At 37.4% G+C, this 21746-nt stretch overlaps 2 protein-coding genes across 10 annotated transcripts in view; one reads left to right on the top strand and one right to left on the bottom strand.

Moving 5' to 3' along the window:
- ZC3H13 (zinc finger CCCH-type containing 13) overlaps positions 1-19147 on the top strand; it is a 56752-nt gene extending 37605 nt beyond the window's left edge. For 4 of the 9 annotated variants that reach the window (XM_058670746.1, XM_058670748.1, XM_058670751.1 and 1 more), the window contains 9 exons: positions 1032-1115; positions 1512-2082; positions 4151-4254; positions 4617-5822; positions 6540-7055; positions 11179-11331; positions 12339-12539; positions 14345-14508; positions 17852-19147. In XM_058670746.1, coding sequence (XP_058526729.1) covers positions 1032-1115; positions 1512-2082; positions 4151-4254; positions 4617-5822; positions 6540-7055; positions 11179-11331; positions 12339-12539; positions 14345-14508; positions 17852-18022 — 3170 coding nt within the window. In that variant the 3' untranslated portion in view covers positions 18023-19147. The remainder of the gene's footprint in view (positions 1-1031; positions 1116-1511; positions 2083-4150; positions 4255-4616; positions 5823-6539; positions 7056-11178; positions 11332-12338; positions 12540-14344; positions 14509-17851) is intronic. The other 5 variants (XM_058670752.1, XM_058670750.1, XM_058670749.1 and 2 more) reach the window with 4 other exon arrangements.
- A 1579-nt stretch (positions 19148-20726) lies between these two features.
- On the bottom strand, positions 20727-21141 carry LOC101535738 (large ribosomal subunit protein uL29-like). Its single transcript, XM_036493462.2, has one exon. It carries the CDS (start codon positions 21118-21120, stop codon positions 20749-20751), a length of 372 nt encoding a protein of 123 aa, XP_036349355.2. The 5' UTR covers positions 21121-21141; the 3' UTR covers positions 20727-20748.
- Between the last annotated feature and the right edge of the window lie 605 nt (positions 21142-21746).

Genomic DNA, 21746 nt, shown 5'->3' with positions numbered 1-21746 from the left:
TACACATTCTGGACATACAAGCTGATGTATAATAAGAACCATTTTAAATGTAAGGTGGTTTCAGCTAAAATAAAAGGATTTGAGAAAATTGACTTCTAATCTTATTGTACCATCTCTCACTTTGGTGACAAGTCAACCTCCAGGCCAGAATTTGTTTTTAAGAGAAATGGAGTGAGGAAATCCAAGGCCCTTGGAATTGTACCAAAGAATTCAAAATAAAAAAGAGAGAGAGAGAAAAATGGGGAGAAAGGACTAGGAAGAGTTTTATTTTTATTTAGGTTTAAAATTCTATGAACTTTTGTATCTGGTTCTTTTGATTAATTCTTAAATTTTTCATCAGTGATAGGAAGAGAACTTTAAGTTACTATATAGAACCCTTCCCCAGAAATACCCTAAAATTACTCCGCTTGATGAGTTGATGCTAGCTATTATACTTAACAGCCTGTTGGTCATATTGCATTCTGACCTTTATTGACTAGCCAATAGACATTATTATTAAACAATATAAAAATTAAAACATCACAGTAGCCTGGGTGGTAATGCTGCATTTACTTTTCAGAAATGACTGTCTCTCTGGAAATATCCATGCCATCTTCTTACGCCTTTTAAGATCCTAGACTAATCTCTGACTCAACTAGACATTTGGACAGTATGCATTCATTTTCTCTGTGTTTATGTGATTTGTGTGTAGATGGGGGGGTGTAAAATGTGATGAGATCATTAGTTAACATTTTAAGAAAATAGCTCTTTATCTGAATAATCATTTATATGATTAAATGAAACTATTAATAGTTAGTTATTAATTATAAATATATCATTAGTGTGAACCACTTTTTACATTTATTTGAAGATTGGTAGATATTAATACCCTTAACATTGTAGTTTATAATAGAGGATTGATTATTGCAGCAACAGATTTTGACGTGTTTTGTTCTATATTTTCCTCACATGATAGCTGCACTTTGATGTGTATTTATTTTGGCCTGAAATTAGAGGTGTGACTTACGAGGGAAATTTTTTTTTTCCTTCAGCTCCTATGTTCTACACCTCCTGCTGCCCCTATCCTTTGCCACCAGTGTTCTCAGGTCCTGCTGGGGGGACAGAGAAGATCAGAGGTGAAGGGTAGAGATGGCAGAAAGTGGGGTTGGAGCAGCGGGCTGGAGGTAGGGTAGGGAGCATGCAGAGAAAGATCAGAGGTGGATCAGTGGGAGGGGGGTGAGGGGGGCAGGTGGGGCGCAGAAAAATTAGTAGTTAGAAAGCATAAAATTATCTTTAAGAAAATATTTTTAAAAGGTCTAAGGGTGATTGTATTGTTGATGATTAAATTAAAAGTAAATGTAGTGTCTGGTTTTATGGTTTTTTTTTCTTTTTTTTTTCTTTTTTTTCTTTTTTTTTTTTTTTTTTTTGCTGGTGTGACTCTATACATAGATAAAATTTTAAATTTGTCATGTTGTTTCACCACTGGGTTATCTGTCAAATTAATCACTGACAAAACTTGATTTTCATTGTAGATCAAAGACCAAGCTCACCAATTCGACATCAGGGAAGGAATGACGAGCTTGAGCGTGATGAAAGAAGAGAGGAAAGAAGAGTAGACAGAGTGGATGATAGAAGAGATGACAGGGCGCGAGAGAGAGAGCGGGAGAGAGAGCGGGACAGGGAGCGGGAGCGGGAGAGGGAGCGGGAACGGGAAAGAGAAAAGGAAAGAGAGCTCGAAAGAGAACGAGCGAGGGAACGGGAGAGGGAGAGGGAGCGAGAAAAAGAGAGAGAACGTGAAAGAGATAGAGAGCGAGAACATGATAGAGAGAGGGAAAGGGAGAGGGAGCGAGAAAGGGAGAAAGAGCGGGAGCGGGAGCGAGAAGAAAGGGAGAGGGAAAGAGAGCGAGAACGGGAGCGAGAGAGAGAACGGGAAAGGGAGCGAGAGAGAGAGAGAGCTCGAGAAAGAGAAAAAGAACGAGAACGCCAGAGGGATTGGGAAGACAAAGACAAGGGCCGAGAGGGCCGAGAGGAGCGCAGAGACAAGCGGGAAGATGTCCGAGAAGAGAGGAATCCCAGGGACGGCCATGAGGAGAGAAAATCAAAGTAAGAAGGGTACATTGGCGTTCACAAGTGGCATTTCAGCAGGAATTCACAAAATTTTCATTAACACTTCTCAGTATGTCTCTCACTTCCTCAGTCAGATACCTTTTATCTATCTTGACTATTTCAAGTGATCTAGAAAAAAAAGAATTAAATTTTTTTTTTCTTTTTAAGATTTATTAATTTTATTGGAAAATCAAATATACAGAGAGGAGGAGAGACAAAGAGGAAGATCTTCCGTCCAATGATTCACTCCCCAAATGGCCACATGGCCGGAACTGAGCCGATCCGAATCCAGGAGCCAGGAGCCACTACTGGGTCTCCCACATGGGTACAGGGTCCCAAGGCTTTGGGCCTTCCTCAACTGCTTTTCCAGGCCACCTGCAGGGGGCCGGATGCGAAGCACAGCTGCTGGGATACAAACCAGTGCTCATATTCCCACCCCGTGCAAGGCAAGGACTTTTAACCTCTAGGCTACCATTCCCTGCTCAAATTTTTTAATTTGATTTTTGCATCCAGCAGCAGTATTATTATTCCCTTTTGGTAGCTGTATTTTTGATGGCACATGGGCTTGCTTAACTGCTGCAGATTTTATTTTACTTAAGAATTCATAAAATGATAGTATCAATAGACTTGTGTCCCATCACATCCGGTTTGTAGCTGGTTAATGGTGTTGACTAGTCACCAGGAGATGCTTCCTGTGTCATTTCTGATGACAACAGTGGAGTCACATTCTGGATCTGTGAGAGCATTCACAGTAGCTTAAGTGAGGGAATCCTTGTAATTAGTGAATGACCGGAGAAAATGAGAGAGAGGTGATGATAGTGGAATCCTGGGATTCAAAGACATCTCTTGGAATCCCATATTATGTATCTGGATATACAATTTCTTATTTTTCTTTTTCTTTAGCCAAAAAGAACTCAGTTTGCTTAGGTATTGGGCAGGTGAAGGATTAGCTTTTGCTTGGGCTGATGTGACTATATTTGCATTCTCAAAATGCCTGTGGTAGTATCTGATTGCTTCTCTTTTATCCTATGTTTATTCGAGTGTAAGAATTGTTGCTAACACCTTAATATTAAATCTAAGAATTTAGCACTATTTTCTGTGTTGGGGCTCTCATTTGTTGAAAAGTAGACAGTAACTAGCTTGAGTCGATCACTGGCCATGAGAATTCTGAACTGATTTAGTCTGTTTTGGGGTTTTAGAGGCACAAAGCCAAACTTTCTGGAGGTAACTATGTTGTTATACAGCTACTAGGATAATACCATGGTTAAGTTTTCTAAAACAGAGGGAGTAATGTATGTATCTTTGGTTTCCTTGCCCCTGCTTCAGCTCATTTGTCTTGGATTGGGTACCAGTTCCTTGCTTTACACTGTTCCTCCATAGCTGTTTCAGGTTAGGTTTATGGAAAACAACCTAGCACAAATGTGGAGTCTGCTTTCATTGGGACTTGGTGGTTCTTTAATCTATTTGAAGATGTTCTGCAGTAGATCTAAAAAGAGGATTCAGAAGCTAAGTTTTATGTACATATATCCATTTTGTGGCTGCCACTGGCCTTCTGATATTACTTATTATTTTCTGTTTCTTGAGATGACTCATTTTCCTCACATTTTCTGATGAAAATGCTCAGGTTCAATTACTTACGTTACATTGCATAATAAGTTGTAGTATGACTTATTTGAACTCAGCTTTTTAGCTCTGAAGTCAGAGCGAAATTGTTTTCTAACATAAGATTGATGAATATTTGTATTAGAGATACTTTATTGATTTCTCAGCTGCATGTTACCATCTTATACTATTTGAATCTGACATTTTTCAGTTGACTGATTTTTCTTGTATTACTAAAGAAAGTGGCTGAGTGCTTTATGTTTATGGCTGTAAATTCTTAGCAAATGAAGTACAGAATTTTTATTAAAGATGCTAAAAACTGTTTTATGATTCAATTTTAACAATATTGCTATCCTGCCATTGCCTGTTCTAGTTGTAATTGAAAAGTACGAGTAAAATAACATATCAAAGAAATTTCTGTTTCACTGTGTGGGGTTTTATGAATCACATTTGCCCCATTTAGGAAGCGCTATAGAAATGATGGCAGCCCCAGCCCTCGGCAGTCGCCTAAGCGTCGGCGTGAACATTCTCCCGACAGTGACACCTACAACAGTGGTGATGAGAAAAGTAAGCACAGTCTCTTTTCCGTTTCTCTGTATTCATTTGTTCATTTGTAGCCAGTAGATCATCCTTGGACGTTAGTCAGAACTCAAGGCTTTAAAATGTTTTTTTTTCCTATTCTGCGTCTGTATATCTCATGTGACTAAGATGTATATTAAAAATAGTCTATCTCAGTGTCTGTGTCATTTTCTTCTATTTGTAATAAAATTATGCTGTTTTCAGCTGAAGTCATTGCCATTTAAAAACCTAAAAATGAAGTAAGAGATTTGCTTGTTACTATTATTATTATTACTATTATTCTGATTTGAGCATAATATGCAATGTTTGTTAACTGGTGGATGTGTGATTACTTTTTTCTTTCTGTAAAGATGAGAAACACAGACTCTTGAGCCAGGTTGTACGACCTCAGGAATCACGTTCTCTCAGTCCATCACACCTCACAGAAGACAGGCAAGGTAGATGGAAAGAAGAGGATCGCAGACCAGAAAGAAAAGAGAGTTCAAGGCGCTATGAAGACCAGGAGCTCAAAGAGAAGGTTTCTTCTGTGGATAAACAGAGAGAACAAGCAGAAGGCCTGGAAAGCTCAAGAACACGTACACATACACAAGACGTTACAGGACATCACCAGTCTGAGGATCGAGATATATCTGATCGAGCTCATGACGAAAATAAGAAGAAAGCAAAAATTCAGAAGAAACCTATAAAGAGAAGGAAAGAAGATGATATTGGAATAGAGAGGGGTAACCTGGAGGCAACATCTGAAGATGGGCAAGTATTTTCACCAAAGAAAGGTCAGAAGAAGAAAAGTATTGAAAAAAAGCGCAAACGATCCAAAGGTGACTCTGATATTTCTGATGAAGAAGCAGCACAGCAAAGTAAGAAGAAAAGAGGCCCACGGACTCCCCCTATAACTATTAAGGAGGAATTGGTTGAACTTTCCAGCGAAAAGAATGGCATCTTGGGAGATCCTCAGAAGAAAGAAGATACAGCGTTCAGTGACTGGTCTGATGAGGATGTTCCTGACCGAACAGAAATGACAGAAACAGACCACATTGCCACCACTACCACTCCTGGTGGTACCCCTTCTCCCCTATCCTCTCTTCTTCCTCCTCCACCTCCTATGGCTACTGCCACTGCTGTTGCTACTCCTACTCTTGCCACCACTGCTGCTGCTGCTACCACCTCTGCCACCAGCATTTCCACCTCTGCCGGTACCACCAATACCACTTTTGCCAATGAAGATTCACATAGAAAATGCCACAGAACACGAGTGGAAAAATTCGAGACGTCTCATGTTACTATGGAAGACACACCACATCGCAAGCCAATAGACCAGAAGAGGAGTAGCAGCCTTGGGAGCAATAGGAGTAATCGCAGCCATACGTCTGGCCGCATGCGCTCACCATCCAATGACTCTGCCCATCGAAGTGGGGATGACCAAAGTGGTCGAAAAAGAGTGCTGCACAGTGGTTCAAGGGACAGAGAAAAAACAAAAAGCCTGGAAATCACAGGAGAGAGAAAATCCAGGATTGATCAGTTAAAGCGTGGAGAACCCAGTCGAAGTACTTCTTCAGGTAATACGATTATGGTCTAGTCAGCATTTCCTATGATGGTCATGGCTAATACAAGTTATATGTAGTTATATATAATTTAAGGTAATGCTAAATTGGTTATTTTATTTGTTGTAAATTTTATGAAAGTTTTTTGCTGTAAATTTTATGAAACTTTTTTGTTGCTGTAAATGTTACTTGTTCCCAGTTTAATACCATCATTAAAACAGAGGTGCATTTAGTGCTGTTAATTATTTTCATATTAAGAGTTTAATAGTATATGTTGATGGAAGTTTATATGTTCACATTTGTTGATAATGCCCATCAGTTTATCCTGCCTGCTGTGCCTCCTATGGACACAGCTCCCTCTTTGGTCATAAGGAATGAAATAGGAGAGCAGGGAGAAATCAAATAATGAAAATCATCAGTACTATTACCTGCCTAACTGTTTTGTGTACTCATTACTTTCAACATATTTTGTAGTTATAAGAAAACCTTTTTAACATTATTTAGGATATTATTTGAGAGAGGTTGATTTTTTCCTCTTAAAAGTTGAGGTCCTTGATGTACAGAAATAATACATATGAGAAGTGTACCAGAATGTAAAGAAAGAATAGATACTACAGAAATATGTGTAGAATAGACAAAATCATGGATTGGTTTTAAAGAACCTCCCAAGTTAAACATTTTGTTTCTATATTGTCATGTATTAACTCTTTGAATGTGTTGTGTTTATTTTAGATCGCCAGGATTCAAGAAGCCATAGTTCAAGAAGAAGTTCTCCTGAGTCCGATCGACAGGTCCACTCCAGATCTGGGTCATTTGATAGCAGAGACAGGCTTCAAGAGCGAGATCGATATGAGCATGATAGAGAGCGCGAGAGAGAGAGGAGAGATACAAGGCAGAGAGAATGGGAGCGAGAGACCGAGAAAGACTGGACACGGAACAGGGACAGAGATCGATTACGGGAGCGAGAAAGAGAACGAGACAAAAGGAGAGACTTGGACAGAGAAAGAGAGAGGCTAGTTGCTGATCCCATTGAAAGGGACAGGGACAGAGACAGAAATTTTGAGAGTTCTTCTCAAATAGAATCTGTGAAACGCAGTGAAACAAAACTGGACAGTGAGCATGAAAGAGACTTAGAAGGTGGTTCACGGGAGCCTGTAGCTTTGGATAAAGAAAGAATGGATAAGGATCTGGGATCTGTGCAGGGATTTGAAGATGCGAGTAAAACTGAGAAAATGGAGAGTGTGGAAGGTGAGTGCCACACCTTTTTATGCGTTGTACTGCTTCATTCCATTTCAGATTTCATGTGCAACAAATATTTTCTTTGGCTAGGCCATCTGCTAATAGGAAAATTGACTCCATTCTTTTATTGTTTTCCATGGTAGTGTTGTAGTATACGGATTCATCCTTCCCCTGTTGTCTTCCCTTCCAATTTTCTCCCTCCGTTATTTTTTTTCCCATTTTATCATAGTACTGTAGCCCTTTAGTACAAGTTACAGGTGTAACTTTCTGATATTTAAATTTATCATGACATGAAAAACAAAGGTAGAAACCTAGTATTGTAATGTAGATGTGTATTAAATTGCATTACGAGTCCTACTCTTATTTGGAAGTAGAGGTGCGTGCTGTATAGTACCTTTACTTCTCAGTGTGCTGGTCTCCCTTAGATATTTCATGTATATGGCTGTGTGTGTGTATACATATATGTGTACGTGAATATAGATATTGTACTTTGGTTTCAGTTTTGTCTATTTCCTAATTTTAGTTGTTTCTGCTTTTTGGGGTCAATTTACTGTTGTTTTTCTGGCTCCTTCACATGTATGATTAGCTTGTTTACCTGGTGCTTTTCTTGTTTTTTGATATTTGCACTAATTGCAGTGAACTTTGTCTTTTAGCACTGCTTCTGCTGTGTCCCATAAGTATTAATATGTTGTATTGATACCTTCATTTATTTTAAGGATTTTTAAAATTTCCTTTTTGATTCCTTCTTTGACCCATTGTTCATTCAGTAGCATGTTGTTCAGCTTCCAAATGTTTTCATATTTTTAGTATTTTGACTTGCTGGTCTCTAGTTTCATTTCCTAATGGTCTGTGAAAAATGTGGTATGATTTTGATTATTTTGAATTTGTTGAGGCTGCCTTTTGACCTCTAATATGATCTGTCCTGGAGGAGGTTCCAGGCACTGGTGAAAAACAATGTGTATCTTATGTTAGGAAGAAAGGTTCTATATATTATCAATCAGGTCCATTTGTTCTATTGTATAAGTGGATTCTTATTTCTTTGCTGAGTTGCTTGAAGTCAGTGGCGTGTTGCTGTGCAGCAGCAAGGGAGATGGTGCACAGGCCGTTAATTACACACGAGGACTGCTGATTGATGGTCAGTAGCCAAAGTTTATTAACGGTGGAAGACTTTTTTTTTATAAAGATTTGTTTATTTTTATTGGAAAGGTGGATATACAGAGAGGAGGAGAGACAGAGAGGAAGATCTTCCATCCCTTGATTCACTCCCCAAGTGTCCGCAATGGCTGGAGCTGAGCCAATCCGAATCCAGGAGCCAGGAGCTTCTACCGGATCTCCCACGTGGGTGCAGGGTCCCAAGGCTTTGGGCCATCCTCGACTGCATTCCCAGGCCACAGGCAGGCAGCTGGATGGGAAGTGGGGCTGCCGGGATACGGACTGGCACGCATATGGGATCCCAGGGTGTTCAAGGCGAGGACTTCAACCACTATGCTATCGTGCTGGGCCCAACAGTGATAGACTTTTAAAGACTGAGGGTCACGTAGGCATTAGGGAAGGAGGAATTGAAACAGGATGTGGTTTACGTGCTTGCATGCAAAAGGGGTCAGTCAGTGGACAATCTGTTTTTCTAGCAGGCTACTATTATTTAAACAGCATACAGGGGAGAAAAACTCTTTTTGAGCTGTTATCTAAGCTTGAGGAACAGGGAGTCCCTAATGTTCCAAGTGCTTCAGGATCTTTGCCCTGAGTTGGAGCTTTCTTACAAGGTTACAGCTGGTTACAGTTTTTACACCTATGAAGTTCCCAGTTATCCTCCAGCAGTAACGTTTAGATCTCCCTCTGTTACTGTATTAATGTCTATACTTCGCTTTAGATCCGTTCACAGTTGTTTTGCTTAGCCAGGTGCCCTCGCATTTGGTGTGTGTACATTTGTTATGTCCTATCATTGAATGGATCCCTTGGTCATTATGTAGTGTCTTTCTTCATCTCTTTTAGTGTTTTTCATGTTGAAATCTGTGTTATCTGATATGAGAATGATTACAGCAGTTTTTCCTTTCTGTCAACCTGGAATATTCTTATATTCTTTCACTTACAGTTTCTGTGCATCTTTGTTAGAAGATGTTTTTCCTGTAGACAGTGAATAGATGGGTCCTGTTTTTTAACCCAATTTGGTAATGTCTTTTGGTTGATGAGTTTCGGCCATTTGCATTCAGGGTTAATATCAACAGTGATTAGATTCTGTCATTCTGTCATAGGGTTTCTCAGTGTTTGCTTGTTTCTTTTGTGATTTTACTGATATGTTCACTTTTGTCTTTGATTATGATAAGTGTCATTGTCTTTTATTGTCTGTAGCACATCTTTAAACAACATTTATAGAACTGGTCAAGTAGAGGCACAATCCTTCAGTTTTTATTTGCTTTGGAAGTTTTATGTCTCCATTTTCTTCTAGCCTATAGGGTTTCTGATGAAAAGTTAACTCTGAGTCTGATTGGTGTTCCTCTGTTGGTTATCTGATGTTTCTCATGTGCACTTTTAAATGTCTTTTCTTTATGATGTGCTGTGTTGAGGATTGCTTCTAGTCATGTCTGTTTAGGGTTCTCTGTGTACATTCTTACTTGGATTTCCCTTTCGTTCTCCATGTTAAGTAGAAGGTTCTCCCTACTCCTGGAGACAGAACATAAAAAAATGTGTTCTGTCTTTTCATGATGCCCCTCATATCTTGTTCCTTTGTAAATCATGGCCTAAGTTAACAGTAATAATAGCCCCCCTGAGAATTTTCCTGGAAATTCTGCTTCTTTGAGACTGTCTGGTTCTACTGTCTAATAATTAACACTGTTAATATGTCTAACTGTAAAACATGATATTCTTTTATTTGCATTGGGTTTTAATAAAAATCTACACTGACTTTCTTACATGTTTTGGTTATATGATTACATATTCCCATATGCCATCTTGCTACATACTTTTTGCATTTGACTTGACAAAACATTTGTACATTGGCTTTCTTCATACTAGAATTTCACTTCACTGTTGAGGAAAAATAGCATCAGGTCATGAGTCCGGGTTCTGATGGAGGCAAAAATCTTAGGATATAGTTGAACTAATCATTTTAATAGTTCTTTTGTGATTGGAGGCAGTGTCCCTGTGCCCTAAAATGCATCAGTTGCTAGTTGTGATTACAAATAATACAGCATAAAAACTTATAGTGGAATCATCTGCTATGTAATGAGATTTTATTAAAGAAGACAAAATTTCCATATTGTGTATTTATAATGTACCTTCGTATGCAGTCTTATTAAAATTAATCATCTTAGAGGTGAAATGTTGGGAATATAGAGGAATTAATGCAGAATTTCAAAGAACAGAAAAATATTGGAATTAGCAGAAACATCTTTCAAGTTCTTTTTGTCTGGCCCCAAATTCGTGTCCATAAAACATCATGCTGCAGTTTGTCAACTAGTGTTGTAGACTTGGTTAAGGTGTATGGAAAACCAGTGCTTAGAAATACTAAACCTGTCTGGTTTTGTGACTGTGTTCATGACAGGGTCATCAGGAAATAAAGTTGAGAAAAATTGATAAAATAAATACAATGTATATCAGAGGAAAACATTGGGATGGGCAGGAGAAATTGGGGACTTAGAGGGAGAATTAGTGTCATCCTTACAGTTTTGCCACATTGCTATAAAGTTCTTTATATGACAAGCTGAATATTATAAGCTATGATTTAACTTTCAAAATTCTTAAATGAGTTTATGGATTTAAAAATAAAACCTAATGATTTTATGTTAGGTGCTGAATTCATAGCTTTCTGAAATTGGATTTGTCTGACTTAACAATGTTATTATCGAAACCAGGCACAATACACATAATCAACATTCATGTTAATAGTAGATTTTATTTGATTTTAATTGTAGTCTTATGACTTACTATATTGCTGCTTTCATTATAATTTTTATGGTAAAATTAAGCTAATTAAACTTCTTTTGCTTTCTTTTCAAATGAAAATGTTTGAAAAATTAAGAAATAATAATTTTATGATGAAAAACTATCCTTTACATTGTTACCACGCACAGGCTTTTCTTATTGGATTGACTTATATGTCCTTTCCCTTTAAGACATGATATTGTCTTTTTAGCAGGAGAAGATGAATCCAAGTTAGATGATGCACATTCCTTAGGCTCTGGTGCTGGAGAAGGATATGAGCCAATCAGTGACGATGAACTGGATGAAATTCTGGCAGGTGATGCAGAAAAGAGGGAAGAGCAGCAGGATGAAGAGAAGATGCCAGGTAATTGCAGAGGTAGTCACACATGAAAATTACTTGAGATGATATTTTTAAGTAGATGTTGCTGTGAATTAGAGAGGATCTCATTTAAGTCAGCAAAATTCTTAAGATTTCTTTTCCAGAGTGTAAGATTCTATAAATATGATATTGAATGTAATAAAATACTGATTGCCTAACAGTGTTCTGTGTTTTACATTAAAATTTTTATGATACTTGAAACATATTTGAGCACTTTTCATATACCTTCATATTAATTTTTTAAATTCAGTAGTTATTTTCATTTAGAGTATCATGTGCTTTATTAGAGTTTATTGTAAGGACCATAGCGTGAACTAAGAACTCTTGGCATCCCTACTGATTCATCCCAATTACTGTGTGATTATTACTAATGGTGTCTTTTATTTTAGAGTCTTGTGTTGGGGTGTGTAAAATGTTGCATTTGTATTTTGTAATTTGAATTTGCTCATTTATGTCACAATTATTTTCTACTCATTTAGAGGGTATGTATGATTAATACCTTTATACTTTTTGATAGTCATCTTATTTCTTCAGTTGTTTCTTGCCAGTTGCATTGATTATTTGCTCTTAATGTTTGTAATAGTAACTGATTGTTAAAGGAATTTTGTAATGAATTGTTTTTTTAATTAAAGTGTGTATGTTTGTGTTTATGTGCATATTTAAACTAGATTGATTGATTTAATTCCTTAAAGAACTCTGATACCGAGCTTTAAAATATCATACTGATCTAATCTTTGTGGAAATATAGAGCTCTTACATCCCTCATAAATCATTCATTCATAGGATAGCTTGCCTGTTTTCTCTTGGTGGGAAAGCTTTCGGTCCTTAGACCTTAAATATTACTGTTGTTGGAAAGGCTTTTGGATTGTTTAGTTTGTGTGCTTCAAACTGTTTGTCATTGTCATTTAATAATTTGTTTTTCTTACATTATTTGTAGATAATACTATTGATGTTTCTTGATGTGAAATATCCTCTGCTTCAACTTCCTACAGATCCGTTAGATGTCATAGATGTAGATTGGTCTGGGCTTTTGCCAAAGCATCCAAAAGAACCACGAGAGCCTGGGGCTGCACTTCTAAAATTCACACCTGGGGCTGTGATGTTAAGAGTTGGAATTTCTAAAAAGTTGGCAGGTTCTGAACTCTTTACCAAAGTCAAAGAAACATGTCAGAGACTTTTAGAAAAACCCAAAGGTAATTCCATTTTACTTTGTCTGATTATTATCTGTTATAACTTCTAAGATGTCCTTGAAAAGAATTCCAGGGGTTGGCACTGTGGTGCAGTGGGTTAAACCACTATGTGTGATGTCAGGATCTCCTCTCCTCTCCTCTCCCCTCCCGTCCCCTCCCCTCCTCTTCCCTTCTCTCCCCTCCCCTCTCCTCTCTTCCCTGTTTTCTTTTAACATTCATTTTATTTTACAAGGTCAGGTATTCAGACAAGAGGAGAGACAGAGATGATTCGTTGCCCCAAGTCATCTCAATGGCTGGGGCTGAGCCAATCTGATCCCAGGAACCCGGAGCCTTTTCTGGATCTCCATGCGGGAGCAGGACCCCAAAGTTTTGGGCCATCCTTGACTGCTTTCCCACGCCGCAAGAAGGGAGCTGAGTGGGAAGTGAGGCCTCCAGGACATGAACCATTGCCCATATGGGATCCCAGCGTATGTGAGGCGAGGACTTTAGTTGCTAGGCTACCGTGCCAGGCCCTATCTAAGGTCTCTGATCAACAGTATGGTTGAGTCTTACTGAGATAAACATTTCAAGTTTTTTGTTTCTTCCCTATGTTTTGTTATTCTTAAGTAAAAGTTTAGTCTCTCTTTGGAGTAATTTGATGCTAATCAGGTTAAAACCTTGCAGAGACTAGAAGCAGGTATGCAAATCTATATTTTGTATCGTATTAAAACCAGAAAAGATTTTTTGTATAAAAATGTAATCCTAAAGAGCAATTTTCAAGGAAGAGGTAGGATTCAAGATAAATGTATTTTGTATTTGCATCTGTAGTGGAATGGTCCATAATGCTTTTAATTTTTTCAAGATTTAGTTCTTTGAAAGGCAAAGAGAGAGAAGACATGTAAGAGTGGATGGGGAATAGGAGAGGAAGAGCTTCCATCTGATCAAAGGGTCACTCGACAATGGCCACAAGGACTACATGTCATAGCTAGGAAGAGCCTGAAGGTTTTTTTATCTTTTTTAAGATTTTATTTTTCATTGAAAGGCAGATTTACAGAAAAAAAAAAAAGAGAGAAAGATCTTCCTTCTGGTTCACTCACCAAGTGGCTACAATGGCCAGAGCTGAACCAATCTGAAGCCAGGAGCTTCTTCTGGGTCTCCCATTGGGGTGCAGGGTCCCAAGGCTTTGGGCAGTCCTCTACTGCTTTCCCAGGCCACAAGCAGGGAGCTGAATAGAAAATGGAGCAGCCAGGATACTAACTGGCGTCTGCATAGGATCCCAGTGTGTGCAAGGTGAGGACTTCAGCACTAGGCTACCACACAGGATCCAAACCTGAAGCTATAATGATCTCCCACATGGGTCTCAGGAACCCAGCACTTGTGTTGTTTTCTGTAACTTTCTTGCTTTCCCTGGTGCATCCGTGGGTTTTCAAAGTGGAGTAGCCAGGACTTAACCTGGCACCCATTTGAGTGGCTAGCCAGTGATGCACCTAGTGGCTTAACCGACAGTTCCATTACAGCCTCAAGTTTATCAATTCTTGAACTTTGCTTCTTAGTCATAACCTGTAATCATTGTCTAAATTCTGTTTTCCAAGTCTACTTTTCTTAGAAGATTAAAAAAATTTTTTGAAATGACTGTCAAAAACTTTAAGACTAACAGCATAACTACATTGTGCAGATCCTTCACAGAGGAAATACTGTCTTTAATATGAAATTTTTCACCAGTATAGCTAAATGTAAGAAAGTGTGGACTTTGTACAGTATTCAGTTGAGTCGCTGCCCATACTTTTCTATTTTAGGAAAACTTAATGTGTGTTTATTTTTGTTGAAAGATGCAGACAACCTTTTTGAACATGAACTGGGGGCTCTCAACATGGCTGCATTGTTACGAAAAGAAGAAAGAGCAAACCTTCTTAGTAATCTTGGACCTTGCTGTAAAGCGCTCTGCTTCAGACGGGACTCAGCCATCCGAAAGCAGCTAGTTAAAAATGAGAAGGTACAGTTATTTCCTTTAAAGTAAGAATTACAGTTTTATTAGTTTTTGAGTTTGGTTTCTTAGTTTAGTTCATGTGTAAAAGGAAGAACCCTATTAAAATTTGTAATACTTTTCATCTTATTTCAGTACCGTTATTGAATAATAGCTACACATTAGAAAAATTCATGCACTTAAAAATGTATTTGCAAAATTGTTTAATGAAGCTTCTTCAGATAAGAAAACATTATAAATTTATTGAAAGTAAATGTAAAGAAGAAACATCTTCCAGAATTATGTGGCTATTAGTAGGAATAGTTGTACTTTTTTTCTTTTTTGAAAGTCAGAATTGTAAAGGGAGAAAGAGAGACAGAGAAAAGAGAGAGATTCTTCAATCTGCTGGTTCGCTCCTCAGATAGCTATGCTACCAGTACTGGGCTGGGCCAAAGCCAGGAGCCAGGAGCTGTATCTAGGTCTCTCACATGGGTGATGGAGGCCCAAACACTTGGGCCATGCTTGCTGCTTTTCCCAGGCATATTAGCAGGAAATTAAAGCACGAGTAGAGTAACCCAGACATGAATTGGGGAATGAATCAACAGTTCAACGATTTCTTTCACTGTCCCTCTCTCTGTGTCACTCACTCTGTCTTTTCAATTAAGTAGAATAAATCTTGGAAGGGAGGCAGAAAATTGGTCCTAAAATGTTACCAGGGACAGTTGTATAAAAACAATAAGGATGAATTCAACTGCAAGGATTAAAATGGAAAGTTGTAAAGCATAGGAGACTTAGAAAAATATCAAGTCTTAGATATATAATTACCAAATCTTCATGCTCAAAAATAATTTTGGCAAATTTCTATAGTTGTCTTCCTTTTCTGGTCTCACTTTGTATATACTTATTTCCTGTTCTATTGCCTACATATATCATTAGAACCTTTCTTACCTGGATGTTTCTTTGAGAGAACTAAACTCGCAGTGCCATGAGCTTATTTATCATGAACCATCTTCTGGGCTATGCATCTAGAATGATTTCAGACACTACCATCTGGAGTATTAACGTGAAAAATAATCATTCAATTCATTCTCTGGTCCACATAAGGAATCCAAGTTGAGGAAGTCTGTATGATTTCTAACCTCATCAAAATCTTAATCCCCCTTTCATGTAAGTGATAGATTATAACATACTGGGATTCCTCCAGTGTGCCATGGTGCTCCCTCAGAATTGTGAAAAACAAAAACACCTTGATAATTTCAGAGAGCCATTGTGAAGACCATATAATCCTTCAGTGCAGAGCACGGACCATCAACAGGGCATGTGATACATTCGGTAAGCTTTAATGGTTCATTGTAGTGCACATATGGGATCTGCAGTCTTCACTCATCTGAAGAAGGCATCACAAGCTTTTATTCTGTGTAAAAACATCAGCACAAAAGCTGAAAGAGACACAAATCAATGTAATTTCAGTTGCTAGACACCTAATAAAATATCCTTGGAAGAACTAATGAAAACCTTTAAGTTACAAATGATTACAAAAGAGAAGTCCAAAAAAGTATAGAAATTATGGTGCATCTCACAAGAAATAGGTGAAGGCTACTACGAGAACACTTAACAGCTTTCAGTGAGTTTAAATAAAATGTAGTACCAGTAGCAAACAAAAGGATGAGAATGATAAAGAACAGAAATATGAATTTGAAAATAGGAAAACATTGAAAACTTAATGAAGCCAATTTTAGTTTCTTTGAAGAGATGAGTAAAATATATAATCCCCTTAGGCACACTGAGCACGAAAGCAAAATCTAAATTATCAACATCTTAAATGAAGTGGGTATATCACATCCCACAAGTATTAAAAAGATAATAAGGTTATATGAACAACTTAATGAACGTGAATTTGAAAATTTAGAAGAAATGAGTCAATTCTTCTAAAGCTACAAACTACTAAAACTTAAGAAATAATAAAATAGTTCTCTATCCATTTCTAAAATAGAGTTTTTAGTTAAAATCCTAGAAGTAAAACCAGCGCAAATGATTTCACTAGCAAGATCAATCGAGCACTTAAGGGGACAGGGGAGACACTGATTCTCTGCTATTTCTTCCAGAAAATTAGAGAGGCAAAACATTTCCCACCTTATTTTATGATGCCAGGATTTAAACACCTCAAAAGAAAACTTTAATCCAACATGTTTCATGAAACTGGGCATAAAAATTCTCAAAAATATCAGTGAATCAAATTCAGCTATATATATTTGGCCTAAGACTAAAGAAATGGCTCAATATGTTAAAATTATAGCTGATCATATTAATAGATGGAAGAAAGAAAAATACACCACTCATATAAGAAACTGGAAAAGGAAACATTTGATAGCATTCCTGCATAGTAAAAATTCTTGGCAAGCTGAAATTGGAAGGGATCTTCACAAAGGGGGGATATATATATAACCTTCAGCTGACACATTAGCTAATAGTAAAAATCTGAATGCTTTGACCCTGAAGTCAGTATCAAGGAAAGAATGTGCAATCTCACTATCCCTATTCAGCATCGTGCTGTAAGTGCTAGCCAGTTTGATAAGGCAAATTTTTTAAATGAGCAAAAGACTTAAGTCTTTTTACCAAAGGGGATATATGGACACAGCTAATAAAAGCACATGAAACAAAATATTTAGCATACTACAGATTAAAACTGCAATAGAATATCTTTCATTACCTATTTTGGTAGGTAAAACTTGAATTACAGCCGAAAACCTTAATCAAGTGAGAGAACTCCTGTATTTATTGCTTGTAAGATTGTGAAATAATAAAGTCACTGTCAAAACCGATGGGTTATTTCTTAAGAAGTTAAAAGTACACTTATTACATCAAATACACAATTAAATCATTTTTTAAAAAGTATACAGTGTTTGCCTTACAAAAGAAAAAAGTCATGAAGCTTCTATTCACTGCAAGTTAAACAGTTGTCAAGGGAAAAAAATAAGATTGGATTACTCCTCATCTCATAGAAGAGAACTTATTTCATCACAGTGAAAAATTAATGCCATTCAAAAATAGAAAATGCATCATATTTGTTTTGTGAGTTGAAATGATTAACTAAAAATGATTGATTACCTACCACACAATGTCAGGAAGATAACTACCCAGGAGCAGGTTCCCTCAGGTTCCCTGCTTGGTAGGTACCCTGTGAAGTTTCCTTGTTTCACAAGGTTCACTGAATCTAAAAACAGCTTCTAATTAAGTCTAAGAAAGTTAATTTAATGTCTGTGCAAAATTAAGTACTCTTAAAACTTGTCTGTTTTTGGTAAAGATTAACCTTGTGATATTTCCAACTGTCAGCTAAAAATATACACTATTTTCGTATGTTTGCTCCAAATAGGGTACTGTGAAACAAGCTTACACAAATACTCCAATGGTGGACAACGAATTATTGCGATTAAGTCTTCGATTATTTAAGCGGAAAACAGCTTGCCATGTGCCAGGACATGAAAAAACTGAAGATAATAAACTGTCACAGTCCAGTATCCAACAGGAACTGTGTGTATCTTAAGACTGAAGTTCAACATGGTATTTTTGGTACTGTCTTCCTTCAGCAGTGCATATTACTTTTCAGAGTTCTTTGGTTTGACAGACATGATTGTGACAAATGCAGAAAAGATTGATCAGCCATACTACAAGAGGGAGGAAGAAATCTGTTCTCTAGAGACACTAGTTTGGGCTAACTTAGGATGTTGCATCAGTTTTTACACAGTACTTGATACTTACAAAAAGTAATGTGAAAGCATCTAGATTCAGTGGTCTATTCTGTACGTCATGTTAAAACTGAAGATTTTGGAAAAAGGTTGTCACTGCTCTTCCAGCCTGTGAATGTTTTTTTATGAAATGGAGCCACTGATACATTCTGGATCATATATACAAAAACTGCAGTTTTATTCAGAAACAATGTATTCATCACAGTAATTGCACATATTGTGCAACACCATGTTGTACAAAACATTTGAAAGGGATACTGGGCCAGCATGATGTGTTTGTAGGCTAATCTCCAGTAGGAGGGAGCCAATATATTCTTTCTCTTCCGAAAGTTCTAAAAATACGATTTCATTAGTCTTCGCCTTTTAAAATATGTGTGCACTGTTAAAAGTGTGTATTGAATGTGTTTGGATCCCAAATGTTTGTTATCAGAGATTATACTATTTTATTTTTAATAAATGCACCTTCCCTTGTTCCAGATTTGCCCCTTATTCATCTTATTGCTGATGTTCTAAAATATTAGTCATCAACATTACATTTTTCATACTTGAGGTATTTTACAGCTCTCATCCTTATTACTGGACAGCTGTAAAGAGTCTAAAATGCATTGAAGATGTACTTCAGGTGTAACTTCGTTACACTTGAAGCAAACCAAGAGATAACAAGCCTGTGTATTCTGAGGTTTAAAGCCATTCCATCATATTTTCCACATTTATATTCTTTGATTATATTAAACTGCCTCCAGCCTGTTTTGTGAAACATTTACTTTTTGAAACTTCTACCTGCTTTTCTGTATATATACATGTTTAACTCATGAAGTGACTATAGAAGGACTAGAAATGGACTGCAGTCTGCAGAGCTTTTTGACAGACAGTAGTGATAATAACAATAATAAGGAAAATCAGCCCAAATTATAATGTGATCATGTCCTTAAGGCTGTAAATCTGTCACCCATCTTGGTAGTTTTGTATTCTCCATATAGAGACAATACAAGATAATGCATAAAGTTCATAGAAAAATGGAATTTAAAGATAGCGCACATTTTCTACACGTATTTTAAAGACCGTTTTATACTAGTATAAAAATTTCTGTTGATTTTAAGAAATACTTCATGTTCAGTGCAAAGGTTACTATCAAAGGGAATGGCCTTAATTTCACGTGGCTTTGAAAACGTTTGTTAGAAAATTACTGATAGGGTATGGCAGCTTGCAATTTTCCCATGCCCATTTTCTTTACTAAATGTTTTGAGTTAAAAAAAAAAAAAAGAAAATTCCTTCTGAACCCTAGAATAAATTCACTTTAGGGAAATCTCTTCCTAATCTAAGTAGGTAATAATATTCTCTGTAGCATAAAGAATTAAAATTCTAGAATTTCTAGCCCTAGTTCCCAGAATATTTGAATACAACAAAAATAAGTGTCTTCATTTTGCCCTGATTTTAGGAGTAGTTTGCTTATAGAAGAAAAATTTTGTAGTTACATCTGCTATTTAGTTGAATACATTACCCTTTGTTGAAAATAAATGTGCTTTTTTTCTAATTTATTTAAAAGAATAAACTACAGAGAAGGGAAGAGAGAAGATCTTCACTACTGTGTCTGAAATCAGGAGCCTGGAGCTTCATCTGCATCTCCCACGTGGGTGCAGGGCCCCCAAGCACTTGAGCTATCTTTTGCTGCTTTTCCACATGTTAACAGGGCAGTGGATCAAAGTGGAGCAATTAAGACATGAACCAGCCATCCCTATGAGATGCTGGCATTGCAGGCTGCAGCTTTGCCATCTAGGCCATAATGTTGACCCCAAATATGTTCTCTTTAAAGATTTGAATGTATTTGTATTGTAAATGGAAATCGTAAAACTGTACCTCTATTCACTTTTTCATAGTACTCAGTTTTATTCTAATGAAAACAGATTGCTAAGTCTCAGTATTTTTTTTTTTTTTGTCTGTTTCTACCATCCTCGGTATTCCTAACTATACTTGTGAAGTTCTAAATACTTTCCATTGAATATTCTGTAAAAGCTCTTGGACTGTAATTATAGTCTCAATTAAAACAGCTTTCCTGTAAACATCTTCCTGTCTATTAATTGATTCGTTAGTACAGCCAAAGGTCTTGTGTTTGAGAACTGTCAGACCCCGTTCATAATTGCATAACTGAATTTCAGCTGCTGTTTGGAAACATCTGATAAAGAGCCAAAAGCATGTGTGAAATTCAAAATAAGAGTTAACAAGTAATTAGATAAGTCAGTGTTTGATTGCTTTTTGGCAGCTATTCTTGTGTAGTAAAGGATTGTATTAACTGACAATAGGTACCCTTTTATTTCATGAATTTTTGCAAATAGACATTATTACTTACTTATGCCAAAAAAAAAAAAATCTAGCCTGTCACTTCTTTTTATTCTAACCTGTAATTTCAGGTTGTCTTTCCCATCCTACTCCATGTTAGTAAGTCGTGTGTGTGTGTGTGTGTGTGTGTGTGTGTGTGTGTGTGTGTGTGTTTATTTATTTATTGTGTTGCCACGGCTGGCCGGGCTCAGGCCTTGACCGCGCACTTGCGCAGCGGGTACAGCCGCTCTTTCCGCTGCTGCTTCTTGGTCTTGAGGTTCTCCTCGTGCTTGTTGAGGCGGCGCATGGCGCGTGTCTTCTTGGGACGCAGGTCCAGAGGCTTGTGCTTCTTGCCCTTGTAGAACTTCCTGAGGTTTTCTTTCTGGGTCTGGTTGACGACCGTGAGCACCCCGGCGATGGACTTGCGGACAACGCGGATCTTGGACAGCTTGGACGCCGCGCCGCCGGTGACCTTGGCGACGCGCAGCTGCGACAGCTCCACTTTGAGGTCGTCCAGCTGCTTCAGCAGCTCCTCCTCCTCCTCCTTGCCGCGGAGGTCCCGAGCCTTGATCTTGGCCATGACTGTCTCCGCCGCCGCCGCTCCAAGGCCGTAAGTCATAATATCTTAATGTTATGACTTAGCAACTTGAAAATGTGTGGCATCAGCAGAATATTCCACTGTTCCTTACTGTCCAGTTGGGTAAAGATGAAAATGTATAATTCTACTGCTACTTCCTTGAAACCTCAGGAAGAAGAGCCACTACCTAAACTTCAGCTTGCTGTTTAAACGGATATGGGTACCCCCTCACTTCCAGGATATGTTCTCCTTAATTCAGTTTCCTAGTTAAAATTACATACCATCTTTCTAAATATTATATTTTAGCTTAGAATTGCCTTATTATTTCTCTTTAAATTTCTTTAATTAACTTCCTTTATTCATGAGTTTTCTTGGTCTTTCTGTTTGAATGTCTTAAGACAGTTACATATTCTTGGGGATATTAATATTCATCTTTCAAAAGTAAAGTAAAGTTTTGTTAACTATATGAATCTATAGGCATTTCCCAAGTACATTGTGCTGGTCTTTCATATTTTCTGTCATGATGTATTGGCATTCATTTTTGTGGGCTTTATACTTTTGAATTATTTCAGTACGTTTTTCAGAATTCGACATGAATAAACTGCAAGAAAAAAACAAAGGACAGGATT

This window comes from Ochotona princeps, chromosome 12, assembly GCF_030435755.1.
Source record: "Ochotona princeps isolate mOchPri1 chromosome 12, mOchPri1.hap1, whole genome shotgun sequence".
NCBI classification, from domain to species: domain Eukaryota; kingdom Metazoa; phylum Chordata; class Mammalia; order Lagomorpha; family Ochotonidae; genus Ochotona; species Ochotona princeps.
The sequence above is the reverse complement of the archived record's forward strand: the minus strand, read 5'-3'. Positions and strand labels throughout refer to the sequence as shown.